At 35.4% G+C, this 15844-nt stretch overlaps 1 protein-coding gene across 2 annotated transcripts in view; it reads left to right on the forward strand.

Annotated features, from left to right (window-relative positions):
* ARHGAP42 (Rho GTPase activating protein 42) overlaps positions 1-15844 on the forward strand; it is a 310333-nt gene that overhangs the window by 246629 nt on the left and 47860 nt on the right. For both annotated transcript variants that reach the window (XM_019450169.2, XM_019450170.2), the window contains exons 11-12: positions 1810-1888; positions 3724-3763. In XM_019450169.2, coding sequence (XP_019305714.1) covers positions 1810-1888; positions 3724-3763 — 119 coding nt within the window. The remainder of the gene's footprint in view (positions 1-1809; positions 1889-3723; positions 3764-15844) is intronic.

The following is a 15844-nucleotide window of genomic DNA, read 5'->3' on the forward strand; positions in this document are numbered from 1 at the left end:
CCCCCACTTTTTATGCTTCTTTAAATAGTGGTGCCTGGGTGGCTCAATTGGTTGGGCAACCGACTTCAGCTCAGGTCAGGATCTCACAGTTTGTCAGTTCGAGTCCCGCGTCGGGCTCTGTGCTGACAGCTTGGAGCCTGGGGCCTGCTTCGGATTCTGTGTCTCCCCTTCTCTCTGCCCCTCCCCTGCTTACTCTCTGTGTCTCTCTGTCTCTCAATAATAAATAAACGTTAAAACTTTTTTTTAATTGTATTAAATATTTTGGCCCTGTGGTTTTGCATTTTATGAATCTGCTTATTAAGTTTCCCTTTGTCTCCACAAAAATCCTTTGGGGTTTTTGATTTGGAGTAGCATTGAAGTTGTTAATTAATTAATGGACAGTTGAACTCTTTTTGAATATTTTACATATTTTTTTTAGATTTATTCTTGAGTCTCTTCATTTTATTGCAATTTTGAATAGAATTCATTAGTATATATTTTTTTCCTAATGTTTGAGGCTCATGGATAGAAAGGCTATTAATCTTTTTAATATATCAATCTATACCCAGCATAGTTGTTGAGCTCCTTATTGGTTTTAATAGTTTGTGGTAGGAACTTCTGTATTTTCTATGTACACAAATACAAACATGCTAGTGATTTTTCTTTATTTCAGCAGCACTTTTTGGTTCTGTAACCCTGAGGCACATTGTTAAATTCTGCTTTAGTTTGCTCATCTGTAAGGATAAGGATAATAAGTAGTCACCTCAAAGGGTTCCTATGAGGATAAAATGAGATAAGAAAGGTAACATTTACAACATAGTGCCTGGCACATAATAAACAGCCAACAAATATTGATTATTATTTTATTATTTCTGTTTATACTGGCTTAGATTTTCTAAGATCAAGTGATCACAATCTTCACATACATTTTTCTTTTTCCTGTCATTCCAATGATCTGTTTTCCTGTTTACACAAGGCATAATATGCCTTCGTCACAGTTTTAAATCATACTGGTTTTTAATCATACAATATTTAAATGAAATTTCCTCCTCAATGTATCTCTTCACAGAGCCCTTTAATTTCCTGTTCAAATTTATTTTCTGGATAATTTGCAGTTAACTAGATCAATTTTACTATTTCTGGATTTCCTGTCTTTTTCTGTCTTATATTGCTTTCCTCCTTCCCTTTTCTTACTCTTTCTCTCTTGAAATGTGTATGTATCCTCAAGTAACTATTTCAGAATGGGTACATGGGAAAAATTGTTTTTAAATGAATTAATTTTAATATTGTGATCATGATATAGATAAACACTTTGGTTTTAATGTCTTCTTAATAATTAACTAGGTATGGTATGAAACTTTTCATATTACTATATACTCATTGAAATTATTTTTAGTGACTAGATTGTACCACATTGGGGTCATAATCTTAATCATTCTAATATTGGAGAATGTTTAGGTGGTTCTGGACTTTGGTGAATGCTTTTTGGCCATTTCAGAGGAAAGAGTTTGAAACTAGCCTTCTTCAGGCAGTCATACCTAAACCAATGATTTTACTACTTGCAACCATTAGAATTAAAAATATGTGTGTGTGTGTGTGTGTGTGTGTGTGTGTCCTCATAGTGATTTTTCTAAAAGGAACCATAAGTCTTTTTCTTTTCATTTTTTAAATTCTTTTTTTCTTCTCTTTTCTTTTTTCCTCTCTTTTCATTTTTTTCTTTCCTGCTTTTTCTTAAAATTTTACCTTTACTTTTAAAACCACAAAAAAATAATAAATGGGTGAAGACATAACAGGAATAAATTAAATATATAAAACATTTGTTTTTAATAGGCATGGAATCATCACATTACAGGCATTCTCAGAAGCTAATCGGAAACTCTGGCTCGAAGCCATGGATGGGAAAGAACCAGTAAGAATTTTGATTTTATTGTTCTAGGGGCACCTGGGTGGCTCAGTTGATTAAGTGTCTGACTTCAGCTTAGCTCACGGTTCATGGGTTTGAGCCCTGTGTTGGGCTCTGTGCTGACAGCTCAGAGCCTAGAGACTGCTTCGGATTCTTTGTCTGCCTCTCTCTCTGTCCCTCCCCTGCTCCTGCTCTGTTTCTCAAATAAATAAATAAATAAATAAGTAAATAAATAAATAAATAAATAAATAAAGTTAAAAATAAATGTTAATTTTTTTTTTTAGATTTTATTGTTCTAATTACAAAGTATATCCGGATTTTTTGTCTGTAGTATATTTGAAAATATTAATACAGCAAATCAGAGGAGTAGACTCTTACTGTTTTTCTGGTATTGTCTCACTGGTACATAACACCAACTTTCTAATTTGTTTCTCAGGATAACTTCCAGGACTAATTTAAAATCCTAAAATTACTTTTTAACAAATTACTTACCATGAACTTGGCTGTACTGATTTGATTATTTTATTCAGTTAATAATAAAGTCCTCACTCTTTGCAAGGCCTGTGTTAGGCTTTATGATCAGTGTGATGAGCAAAGGTTTAGGGTAAGAACTAATCCTGTGGTCTATATCATTGTTTAAAAGTCTCATTTGGGGGAGGGGAAGAAAAAAAAAAAAAGGTTAGGGAGGGAGGGAGCCAAAACATAAAGACTCTTAAAAACTGAGAACAAACTGAGGGTTGATGGGGGATGGGAGATGGGTACTGAGGAGGGCATCTGCTGGGATGAGCGCTGGGTGTTGTATAGAAACCAATTTGACAATAAATTTCATATTAAAAAAAAAAAGTCTCATTTGGTAAAACTGCCTTGTGGCTTGACATTTTCCCTCCCATCCATATCTTCACTGTTTTAATAGTTATTTTGATGTGGCCATGATAATTTACTTAAAATTATTAGGGAGGCTGATGTAAAAAGGAATAAATCATCGATCACTGTCTGTTTTCTTTATGAAGAACACCACATTGGATGGTTGGAGGTATGAGCACACAGAGAAAATAGGAGGCCCTGCCCTATCCATTGAAAACTATCCTTTAGTTGGCAAATAATTTGTGAACAACCTTGGTGCAGAGTACCTGTGCAACAACAGAACTATATAAAGTGTGGACCCTAGGCTTTGAGGCCATCCCTCAAACTGTTACCAATCCACAATAAAATGAGTGCAGAAAGTATGATTAAGCATCTGGAAAATTTTATAGCAATTAGAAGTAGTCATTTTACACCTATTGAGTTTAATAATAAAAATTTTGGACTCTGCACCTATTCTTTATAGTGTTTATTATGTTTTAATTTTATTATAACTTACAAAAGTATCAGCCAATTACAGATTAAAAAGTAAAACAAAAGGACTTGACTCTTTGCCACTAATAGTTGAGAGGTAAGCCCTGACCTAAAGCAAATTTAGAAGACAGTGTGATAGCTCAAGTACAAGTTAAGGTTGTACATGTTGAGAACAAAACACTAAGGAGATAATTTGAGGAAGCAGCAATCTGGTAAAATCTGTCATGAAATCCTTCCTGAAGAAGGAATACATACTATGCATCATGTTGGGTAATAGAATGAGATACATAAATCAAATGGAAAGGGCTAGAACTTTGCCCAGGGCTGGATAGCCATGATGGAAAGGCTTGGGAAGCAAGGTTGGTTGATAGGGTAGGGAAATGGTTCTATGGACATACTAGTTGTAAGATCTTGAAATCAAGGTACTCATTTTGTGTATCATTGTACCAATATCGCCCTGTTTCTGTGCTGGGTCATTAACTGATCAGACTTCCTTTGTTTTTCAGATTTACACTCTGCCTGCCATTATTAGCAAGAAAGAAGAAAGTAAGTCACTTTAATAATTATTTAAAATTTTATCATAGTTTTTTTTTTCTTTTTTATCACAAAAGTATTATGTGATATTAAGAGTTAATTCTGGGAAAATAATAGAAACATATCATAAGTCTGATGGTGAAGCAAATTTAAAACTTTCATTCAGAGAAGTTTCTCAAGGCAAAGGCATTAAACTACTGGTGTTTTAGTAACCAAAATTAGTTTTTACTTATTTGGTGTTTATTTACTTATAGGTATGTACCTTGCTTTATCCCAGGAAGAGATTTGAAGCAGTTGATATTTAGTTGATTTTTAAAATATTTTTAATGGCAGTAAAGGGCTTCTTTATTTTAGTTTCTCTGTGCCATTGACAAGACTGAAGACATGAATACTTTGTACCCAAGAGTGTGATGTGATAAGACATTGTCCATAACACATGGGATATATGGGAAAACCTGTTTTCTCAATGTAGAATTGCTGAGTCCTTAGTAGCAAAACATTCTTATTAAACACATTTTATGTGTTTTTCCATAACATTCTCAATCCTCCTTAATCATCTGCTACCTTTTTTCCACCTTTTACCCTTGGTTATTTTAGAATATTTTCATATGTACCTTATGTAGTCAGATTATTTGACATTTAAAATTAGTCTGTATATTTATTTCTAAGGTTATGTATACATCTTCTAAAGCAATTTCAAGTTTTATTTAACTCAATTGACTTTCTCTCTTGATGTCTAAATTTATTTTTAAAACAGACTAATTTTTAAATTGCTAATAAAATGCAACTGAGAATGGAGTAAAAATAAAAACTGGGAAAGCATTCATCTGAAAATCATAAATATTAAGTGTATGAAAAAACCTATTACTTTAAATGAATGAAATGCTTCCTAGTGATTAATTTCAGAAATTATCAAAAGAAAAAGCATGATTTAAAATACCCCTGGGATGCCTGAGTGGCTCAGTTGGTTAAGTGTCCGACTCTTAATTTTGGCTCAGGTCATGATCTCAGGGTCGTGAGATCGAGTCTCACGTCGAGCTCCATGCTAAATGTGGAGCCTGCTTAAGATTCTCTCTCTCCTTCTGTCTCTACCTCTCTCTCTGTCTCTCTCAAAAAAAAGATACTCCTAATGTTAGAGACTTGGAAAATTATTTCCAGTTTTTACTCTTGCATTTCTTTATTGCAAATCAAGGAAAGTGATTAGTATAAAATCTTCCATTGCCCGCTTACATCTAATCACAGAAATATTAACCAACAGATAAGTACCAAATGTTCATTCTAAATAGTTACCTAAAGAGCAATATGTTGTATAATTTGCATTTGAGTAGAGTTTGAAATGTGTTTTCTAATACTGGTTTCATTTTTCATATACTGGTTTCTTTCAAAAGAAAGATAGTTCTTTTAGATTCAAATGAACTACTCAAGGATGAATTTTTGGAAAAAACTGAACCTATATATGGTATTGAATAAAGCTCTAAATAGGGACGTGGTCAAGTCAGTGAGAATATATTTGAACAGTAATGCATTTCTGGAAACTAGGGTTTGTAAAATAATTAGAAAATTTGAATAAGGAGGTTGTCACATGTACTTATGCTGTTATGGAACGGCATCATGCTTCTTCAGTGCCTTATAGACTTTTCCAGAAATCTACTTTCTTGTAGCCTTAGCCACCTGAAACATCACTATGCCATCATTTATAATTGTAAAAATTTTTTTTTTTTTTTCGGAAAAATAGCTATCCTACAGTCCATGTGTTTGTGTCATTTCTCACATTTTGCTTTTGGTATAGTGTTTTAGTATCCGACTTATTAGTTCTCTGAACAACTTGTGACAGAACCTTGTAGCCTTCTTCATAGTACTTAACACAGGCCTTCCATGAGATGTGTGCTCAGCACACATTTGCTTTTACTGTTGCTCTGAGTACCAGTAGGCTTTTATTGCCCAAGGGGAGATTTTGATGATAGAAAAGAATATTATAATTATGTTTGCTTCATTAGTAATGTAGTGCTCAAAGTTATAAATCTTAACCCTAGTTTCAAGTTTTATTTTTATTATTTTATCTTAAGCTGTATTTTTTTCTTTCAGCCTATTTTTAATCAATGTACAGATCTTATTTTATGTATAAATGTCCTAATTTTTAAAAATGTTTTCATTTTGTTTTTATAACTTTGATAGAATTCCCCCATTTATACATTTAATCAGTGAAGCTTTTTTAGACATACAAATTATAATTACAAAACTAGTAAATTTTATTCACCCAAATGCAACACCCTAATAAAACAAGTTTGTGATTCTGGCTAATATAATCTTTCTAAACCTGTGGTATCTTCTGTAATCTAATAAATTGACTTATAAATGCTGAAATTAATATCCCTTTAACTGTTCTAAACATTCTAAATAAATCACACACAAAATTACATAGTGATTTCAAGAGGTCTTACTATGTGGACATAAGGTCAACTTATCCAAAATCATCCTTGTTTCTGATTGTTTTTCCACATTCTTGGAGATTCAGATTTTCTCACCCAAAGAGAATCACTATTCTATTGAACAGACAAGACAATGGCATGTACCATCAATAAAAAGAAACTCTGGTTAATGGAGGACAGGATTAAATGTACCTTCTAGAAATAAGCTCCCTGCAGCTGAGGGGTAGACATTTTGGTATTGACAACTTAGGTGAACAAGGTTTTCTAAACATTCGTCAACCCAACATGCAATGACGTCCCTTTCCCTGAAATGACCTGCCTCTCAGACAAGTTGAGAGGCTCTCCTGGTCCTCAGAATTTAACATTTTTGCATGTAATTTTTAATGTTTTACTACATCAAGGTCTAAAATGTATTAATGGAACTTTGAATCTCTGCTCAGACTGTAATCTTACCTCTTATCTCTTTTATCATGTGTCTTATCAATATACCACTATTTTACTAGTGATTTAACAACTTATAGGATATACGTGAACACTTAATGGTATTCTAGATTCAAGCATATGGTCCTTTTTAACCTGAAATAAGTGTCATGTTTTCTTCCTAGCAACATGTCCAGAATTTTACCTGTTTCAGTTTAAAATTATATTCCAGTGATGGTGAAGTTCTCAGACCTCTTTTTTAAATCTTGAATTAAGCAAGCTCATCACATTGGGAGTTCAGAGCAGCTTTTATCTTTATGTTCACCTCTTCTACCATTTTTCTAGATATCATCCTGTTTTTTTGAGATCTCTGTGTTCCTTTTAGACATTTGACTACTTTCCAGAGTGGAATTATGTCAATTTCCATCAATAACTTCTCAGTTGTTATTTGAAACCAGTACTAGTCTTGATTCATTTGCCAAATTGGGAAATGCATCTTTATAGCTTTGGTAATTCAGATGGATTCTGTTTATCATAAAATGCTCTAGCTATCCTTTGGAAACTCAGTTTTGTATGGGATGTGTTTATGTTTTTGAACTGATAAGGCTAATAATGAACCTTAGGATAGTAAAATATAAAAACTCAGGTAAAAATGTGTTTTCAATGTCAGCCGTTAAAAGTGGTTGTGTTTGTGCTTTCACTAAAAAGCCTAATGGTAATAGAGCAAAAACTATCTAGCATCCTAAAATAGAGCCATACTGTGAATATACAGAGAAGATACGCTATGAAATGAAGAGTAAAACTATTCTTTCACTGTTACGAGACTATTTTTTATAAACCTAACGTGAAAAAATCTCAGGACTTTGTGGTTTTTGAACTATAGATGCTGCAAATAAGACTAGCCTGTAATTCAGTAGAGAAGGAAAGTTTAACTCATCTTAACAACAACAAAAAAGCATCAAGTACAAAAACTGAAAAATTGGTCCACAAATGCTTTTCTGGTTGTAAAAAATGCTTGCTACAGTATTCTTTTCTTGAAATTCTAAGACTTTGGGAATGCATACACTTTGAGAATAGCAATGTCTATTATTATTAAACAGATATTATTAGGTAAGATTAGAACTAAACTCTCCCTCAAGCTATACCATTAGGGATGTTTTGTTAAAGAATAACACACCAATAGTTCTCCATATTTGAGCCCACTTTCAAAAAAACAATTTTTTTTTGTTTTACTAAGTTTTTATTTTAATTCCAGTAGAGTTAACATACAGTGTTATATTAGTTTCAAGAGTACAGTATAGTGATTCAACAATTCTATACATTACTCAGTGCACATCGTGGTAAGTCTTCCTTTAATCCTCCTTACCTATTTCACCTATCACCCCCTTCTGGTAACCACTAGTTTGTTCTCTGTAGTTAAGAGAAGGTTTCTTGGTTTGTCTTTTGCTCTCCTATGTTTTGTTTGTTAAATTCCACGTATGAGTGAAATCGTATGGCATTTGTCTTTCTCTGACTGATTTATTTCACTAGACATACTTTCTGGCTGCATCTATGTCATTGCAAATGGCAAGATTTCATTCCTTTTGATGTCTAAGTAATATTCCATTTTATGTATATATGCCACATCTTCTTTATTCATTCATGAATCAATGGACACTTGGGCTGCTTCCATAATATGGCTATTGAGAATAATGCTACAGTAAACATATGGGTGCATGTATCCCTTTGAATTAGTGTTTTTGTATTTTGGGGGTAAATACCCAGTAATATGATTACTGGATTGGAGGGTAGTTCAATTTTTTTAAGTTTTAATTCCAGTCTAGTCAACATACAGTGTTCTATTAGTTTCAAGTGTACAATATAGTGATTCAGTAAACCCATACATCATCCAGTGCTCATCACAGTCTACTTCTTAATCCCTATCACCTATTTCACTGATTCCCCACCTACCTCCCCTGTGATAACCATGTTTGTTCTCTGTGGTGAGGAGTCTGTTTCTTGGTTTCTCTCTCTTAAATTCCACATATGGGTGAAATCATATGGTATTTGTCTTTTTCTGACTGACTTATTTCACTTAGCGTTATACTCTCTAGCTCCATCCATGTTGTTGCAAATGGTAATATTTCATTTTTTTTATGGCTTAGTAATATTCCATTCTGTATATATACCACATCTTCTTTACCCATTCATCTATCAGTGGACACTTTGGCTGCTTCCATAGTTTGGCTATTGTAAATTATGCTGCAATAAAGATAGAAGTACATATATCTTTTTGAATTAGTGTTTTTGTATTCTTTGGGTAAATACTCAGTAGTGTGATTCCTGGGTAATAGGGTAGTTCTATTTTTAATTTTTTGAGGAACCTCCATACTATCTTCCATGGTGGCTGCACCAGTTTGTATTTCCGCCCAATAGTGCACAAGCGTTCCTTTTCCTCCTCCTCATCCTAGCCAACTTTTGTTGTTTCTTGTATTTTTTTTTTTTATTTTAGTCATTCTGACAGGGGTGAGGTGATCTCTCATTGTTTTGATTTGCATTTTCCTGATGATGAGTGATGTTGAATATCTTTTCATGTGTCTGCTGGTCATCTGAATGTCTTCTTTGGAGAAATGTCTGTCCATATCTTCTGCCCATTTTTTTAAAAAAATGTTTAATGTTTATTTCATTTTTGAGAAAGAGAGAGAAAAAAGAGAGACAATGAGCAGGGGAGACAGAGACAGAATCTGAAACAGGCTCCAGGCTCTGAGCTGTCAGCACAGAGCCCGGCGTGGGATCTGATCCCACAAACCATGAGATCATAATCTGAGCTGAAGTTGGATGGTTAACCAACTGAGCCACCCAGGTGGCCCCTTTTCTGCCCATTTTTTAATTGGATCATTTGTTTTTGGGTGTTGACTTATATAAGTTCTTTGTATATTTTTTTGATGCTAACCGTTTATCAGATTGTCATTTGCAAATATATACTCTCATTCAGTAGACTTTTAGCTTTGTTGGTTGTTTCCTTTGCACTACAGAAGCTTTTTGCTTTGATGTAGTCCCAGTAGTTTATTTTTGCTTTTATTTCACTTGCTTCAGAAGACATATCGAGAAAAATGTTGTTACAGCCAATGTTGGAGAAATTACTGGCTGTGCTCTCTTCTAGGATTTTTGTGGTTTCAAGTCTCACATTTAGGTCCTTAATCCATTTTGAGTTGATTTTTGTGTATGGTGTAAGAAAGCGGTCCAGTTTCATTCTTTTGCATGTAGCAGTTCATTTTTCCCAGTACTATCTGTTGAAGAGACCATCTTTTTCCCATTGTAAACTCTTCCCTCCTTTTTCAAAGATAAGTTGGCTTTATTTCCAGGCTTTCTACTCTATTCTGTTGATCTGTGTATCTGTTTTTGTGCCAGTACCATACTGTTTGAAGCAAATTATTTTTTGTGAAAAAACTTCTATGTCCCAAAATCTTCATCTTGGGACTAGTTAAAGAGATAGAGGCAGTTGTCATTTTTCCTAGGCTTGCTTGCTCTGCATTCTCTGTTGGTACCCTGAGGCTTGTCCCCACTCAAATATGTTTTGTGTGATGGTTTTTCAGTTGGTCCTTCTACCCTAGGTCTGGAGAAAGTGAGAACTGTGAGAGAAAAGGTACTAAATTCTCATTCTCTCATTCAGTTTGGTTCATCAGTATTCCATTGTGTACTTACTTTATTCCAGGTATTGTAAATGGGAAAAAAGTCCTTTCAAATGATGTTTCTGCTAATGAAAGTCATAATTTGGTCACATAAATAACAGTCACTCAACATTCAGTCCTCATGTACATGTCTACATGTCCTCATGATTGGACCAGAAAATACTTTCAGAATTTCCCCCAAACTCTCAATTTCTGCCACTGTCTGTCGGTGACTTTCCCCATGTGTGCTTTGGTAACATGTTCTCCCCAACAATAAAGAAAAGAAAGTTGAGCTCATTCTTCTTATCCTAGGCATTTGCCATCTGTCATGAAGTTTTTGAGCCTCACACTACTGTCTAAATAATTTAATTTTGGAAGTTCTCAGATGTCCCTGGGTTACATCCTCCTCCTCACCACATCCTCTCCCACACCTGTGATCAAATAATTTTGTTTCTATCACTGAAATCCAGGAAGAGGGTTTATAGTTCAAATACTTTTCATGGGCAGATCAGGAAGAAGTAACAGGTTGGGCCAGGGCTGTGGAGAGTTAACTGCTTCCTAAGAAGCAGGGAGAAGACAAATGGTCCTGTGGGACACAAACACCAATAAATGCACTCATTCCTTTTTTCTGTTTCTTTCAAGCCATGGATAATATGATATTAGTTATCTGTGATATGTTGATTTTTAATCTGAATTGGCAGATTAGAAAAGTGAATTAGAAATTAAAGACAAGTGTTGCTTTGTTTTGTCAACCCTGAGAAGGTACTGTAAGGCCAAGTAGATTACATCTGTAAGGACATGCTGGGTTTTTAATTACTAGGAAATTGAAGGTACAAGGACTTTTGCTTTGTTAGCTGTATAGAAGACTATTCTTTTTCATTTCCTCATGGCTGTTTGAATTCTGTTGAGATTAATAGCTATTATGCTGCTAAACTGCCTTTATTTTTATTTATAGAAACTTTATTTGGATTTCAATAAAAGCTTTATCCCTGAATAGTTTCCGGAGGAAAAAAAATGATGTTTACACTTAACTTTTGATTGAATATAAAAGTTCTTTAAGTTAGCTTGTTTCCTACTTCTACCTCTGAAAGCCAAGTATCATTAATATTATAGTGTTCAATCCCTGGGAATTTGGTGGTATTTGTATTTTACATATCCTTCTGCCCCTTTCTTTAGCAGGGAGATATGGGACAGGGAGTAAGCGATCTGGGGAGGAGTTGACAAAATTTTTCTCTTGTTAGCCAAGCTCTAACCCTTCTAGAAAGCATTAGCAAGGGTACCTGCACAACCCACATGCAAACCAGTAACTAGCAAGCCATCAATTAATAAGCATTTATGGACTGCCTGCTCTGACCCAGGCACTGAGTCCTGATTCACTACTGTATTTCCACTGTATAGGATGGGTACTCTGTACTGTTAAGGAGGAGTGCCTTGTCCTTCATTCAAGAAGAATGATGATAAATTATCAGCCTTTAATGATGTGATTTGTTTTTGTAAGGACCATTTCAACTGATATTTCAGTTGAACACTTTGGAGTTCCTAATTTTCCTTTAAGCTATAAAGAACCTGCTTTGTTCAGTCCTCATAACACTGACATTAAATGCAATAACCTCTTCATGGCTTTAGGAGGTTGTGTGTTTTCCATTACAGAATATATTTTCCTTCACTTCCTTCAGAAACACCACATTTTGTGACCGTCTCCTACATCAGGAACTTGGAGACAGTATGCTGTTTGACCTCTTTCCCCAGACCTCAACAGGATTGGCAGAATCATATTGACTTACTTAGTGCCTGCTGGAAAATGGCATCTTTTAATTCCATTCATATTTCATTGGTTAGTGTCTATCACATGGCCAATCTTGCCTTTGAGGGAGCTAAGAAACATAATCTTTTCTGCAGGAAGGGGCAACAGGTATGGGTGAACAGTAACCCCAGCATACTGCAATCTGTTCACTTCCAGTGAGAGGAAGTGTATGTTCATTGTGATTTACTGAAGTATGATGAAAGTATACACGTGTTTATTTTTTTAATTTTTTTATGAAATTTATTGTCAAAGTGGTTTTCATACAACACCCAGTGCTCATCCCAACAGGTGCCCTCCTCATGCCGATCTCCCAGTTTCCCCTCCCTCCCACCCCCCATCAACCCTCAGTTTGTTCTCAGTTTTTAAGAGTCTATTATGGTTTGCCCCCTTCCCTCTCTGTAACTTTTTTTTTCCTTCCCTTTCCCCATGGTCTTCTGTTAAGTTTCTCAGGATCCACATGAGACTGAAAACATATGGTATCTGTCTTTCTCTGTGTGACTTATTTCATTTACCATAACACTCTCCAGTTCCATCCACGTTACTACAGAAGGCCATATTGCATTCTTCCTTATTGCCACGTAGTACTCCATTGTGTATATAAACCACAATTTCTTTATCCATTCATCAGTTGTTGGACATTTAGGCTTTTTCCATAATTTGGCTATTGTTAAAAGTGTTGCTATAAACATTGGGGTACAAGTGCCCCTATGCATCAGCACTTCTGTATCCCTTGGGTAAATTCCTAGCAGTGCTATTGCTGGGTCATAAGGTAGATCTATTTTTAATTTTTTGAGGAACCTCCACACTGTTTTCCAGAGTGGCTGCACCAATTTGCATTCCCACCAACATTGCAAGAGGGTTCCCATTTCTCCACATCCTCGCCAGCATCTATAGTCTCCTGATTTGTTCATTTTGGCCACTCTGACTGGTGTGAGGTGGTATCTCAGTGTGGTTTTGATTTGTATTTCCCTGATGAGGAGTGACATTGAGCATCTCTTCATGTGCCTGTTGGCCATCTGGATGTCTTCTTTAGAAAAGTGTCTATTCATGTTTTCTGCCCATTTTTTCACTGGAGTATTCTCAGGTGTGGAGTCTGATGAGTTCTTTATAGATTTTAGATACTAACCCTTTGTCCAATAGGTCATTTGCAAATATCTTTTCCCATTCCGTTCGTTGTCTTTTAATTTTGTTGATTGTTTCCTTTGCTGTGCAGAAGCTTTTTATCTTCATGAGGTCCCAATAGTTCATTTTTGCCTTGCCTTTGGAGATGTGTCAAGTAAGAAATTGCTATGGCTGAGGTCAGAGAGGTTTTTCCTGCTTTCTCCTCTAGGGTTTTGATGGTTTCCTGTCTCACATTCAGGTCCTTTATCCATTTTGAGTTTATTTTTGTGAATGGTGTAAGAAAGTGGTCTAGTTTAATTCTTCCGCATGTTGCTGGCCAGTTCTCCCAGCACCATTTGTTAAAGAGACTGTCTTTCTGGGGTGCCTGGATGGATCAGTATGTTGAGTGTCTGACTTCAGCTCAGGTCAGGATCTGGCAGTTTGTGAATTCGAGCCCTGTGTCAGGCTCTGTGCTGACAGTTCAGAGCCTGAGCCTGTTTCGGATTCTGTGTCTCCCTCTCTCTGCCCCTTCCCCACTCATGCTCTGTCTCTCAATAATGAATTAACATTAAAAATTTAAAAAAAAAAAAAAGACACTGGCTTTTTTCCATTGGATATTCTTTCCTCCTTTGTCAAAGATTAGTTGCCATACATTTGTGAGTCCAATTCTGGAGTCTCTATTCTATTCCATTGGTCTATGTTTCTGTTTTTGTGCCAATACCATGCTGTCTTCATGATTACAGCTTTGTAGTAGAGGCTAAAGTCTGTGATTGTGATGCCTCCCACTTTGGTATTCTTCTTCAATATTACTTTGGCTATTCAGGCTCTTTTGGGGTTCCATACAAATTTTAGGATTGCTTGTTCTAGCTTCAAGAAGAATGCTGGTGCAATTTTGAATGGGATTGCATTGAATATGTAAACTGCTTGGGGAGTATTGACATTTTAACCATATTTATTCTTCCAATCCATGAGCACCGAATGTTTTTCCATTTCTTTGTGTCTTCTTCAATTTCCTTCATAAGCTTTCTATAGTTTTCAGCATACAGATCTTTTACATCTGTGGTTACGTTTATTTCTAGGTATTTTATGATTCTTGGTGCAATTGTGAATGGGATCGGTTTCTTTATTTGTTTTTCTGTTGCTTCATTATTAGTGTATAAAAATGCAACTGATTTCTGTACATTAATTTTGCATCCTATGACTATGCTGAATTCATGTATCAGTTCTAGCAGACTTTTCATGGAGTCTGTTGGGTTTTTCATGTATAGTATCATGTCATCTGCAAAAAGTGAAAGCTTGCTTTCATCTTTGCCAATTTTGATGCCTTTGATTTCCTTTTGTTGTCTGATTGCTGATGCTAGCACTTCCAACACTATATTAAACAACAGCGGTGAGAGTGGACATCCCTGTCGTGTTCCTGATCTCAGGGGGAAAGCCCTCAGTTTTTCCCCATGGAGGATGATATTAGCTGTGGGCTTTTCATAAATGTTGAACCATCCCTGCAGCCCAGGAATGAATCCCACTTGATCATGGTGAATAATTCTTTTTATATGCTGTTGAATTCGATTTGCTAGTATCTTGTTGAGAATATTTGCATGCATATTCATCAGGGATATTGGCTTGTAGTTCTCTTTTTTTGCTGGGTCTCTGTCTAGTTTGGGAATCAAAGTAATGCTGGCTTCATACAATGAGTCTGGAAGTTTTCCTTCCCTTTCTATGTTTTGGAACAGCTTGAGAAGGATAGGTATTATGTCTGCTTTGAATGTCTGGTAGAATTCCCCAGGGAAGCCATGTGGTCCTGGTTTCTTTTTTGTTGGGAGATTTTTGATAACTGATTCAATTTCTTCACTGGTAATGGGTCTGTTCAAGTTTTCTATTTCTTCCTGTTTGAGTTTTGGAAGTGTGTGAGTGCTTAGGAATTTGTCCATTTCTTCCAGGTTGTCCAGTTTGTTGGCATATAATTTTTCATAGTATTCCTTGATAATTGCTCATATTTCTGAGGGGTTGGTTGTAATAATTGCATTTTCATTCATGATTTTATCTATTTGGATTATCTCCCTTTTCTTTTTGAGAAGCCTGGCCAGAGGTTTATCAATTTTGTTTATTTTTTCAAAAAACCAACTCTTGGTTTCAATTATCTGCTCTACAGTTTTTTTGTACTCTATAGTGTTTATTTCTTCTCTGATCTTTATTATTTCTCTTCGACTGCTGGGGTTGGGGTGTCTGTGCTGTTCTGCTTCTAGTTCCTTTAGGTGTGCTGTTAGATTTTGTATTTGGGGTTTTTCTTGTTTCTTGAGATAGGCCTGGATTGCAATGTATTTTCCTCCTAAGACTGCCTTCACTGCATCCCAATGTTTGGATTGTTGTATTTTCATTTTCATTTGTTTCCATGTATTTTTTAATTTCTTCTCTAATTGCCTGGTTGACCCATTCATTCTTTAATAGGGTGTTCTTTAACCTCCATGCTTTTGGAGGTTTTCCAGCCTTTTTCCTGTGGTTGATTTCAAGCTTCATAGCACTGTGGTCTGAAAGTGTGCATGGTATTATCTCAATTCTTTTATAGTTATTAAGGGCTGTTTTGTGACCCAGTGTGCGATCTGTCTTGCAGAATATTCCATGTGCACTCGAGAAGAAAGTATATTCTGTTGCTTTGGGATGCAGAGTTCTAAATATATCTGTCAAGTCCATC

Source organism: Panthera pardus, unplaced genomic scaffold (assembly GCF_024362965.1).
Source record: "Panthera pardus isolate Hobbes unplaced genomic scaffold, ASM2436296v1 HiC_scaffold_12, whole genome shotgun sequence".
NCBI classification, from domain to species: Eukaryota; Metazoa; Chordata; class Mammalia; order Carnivora; family Felidae; genus Panthera; species Panthera pardus.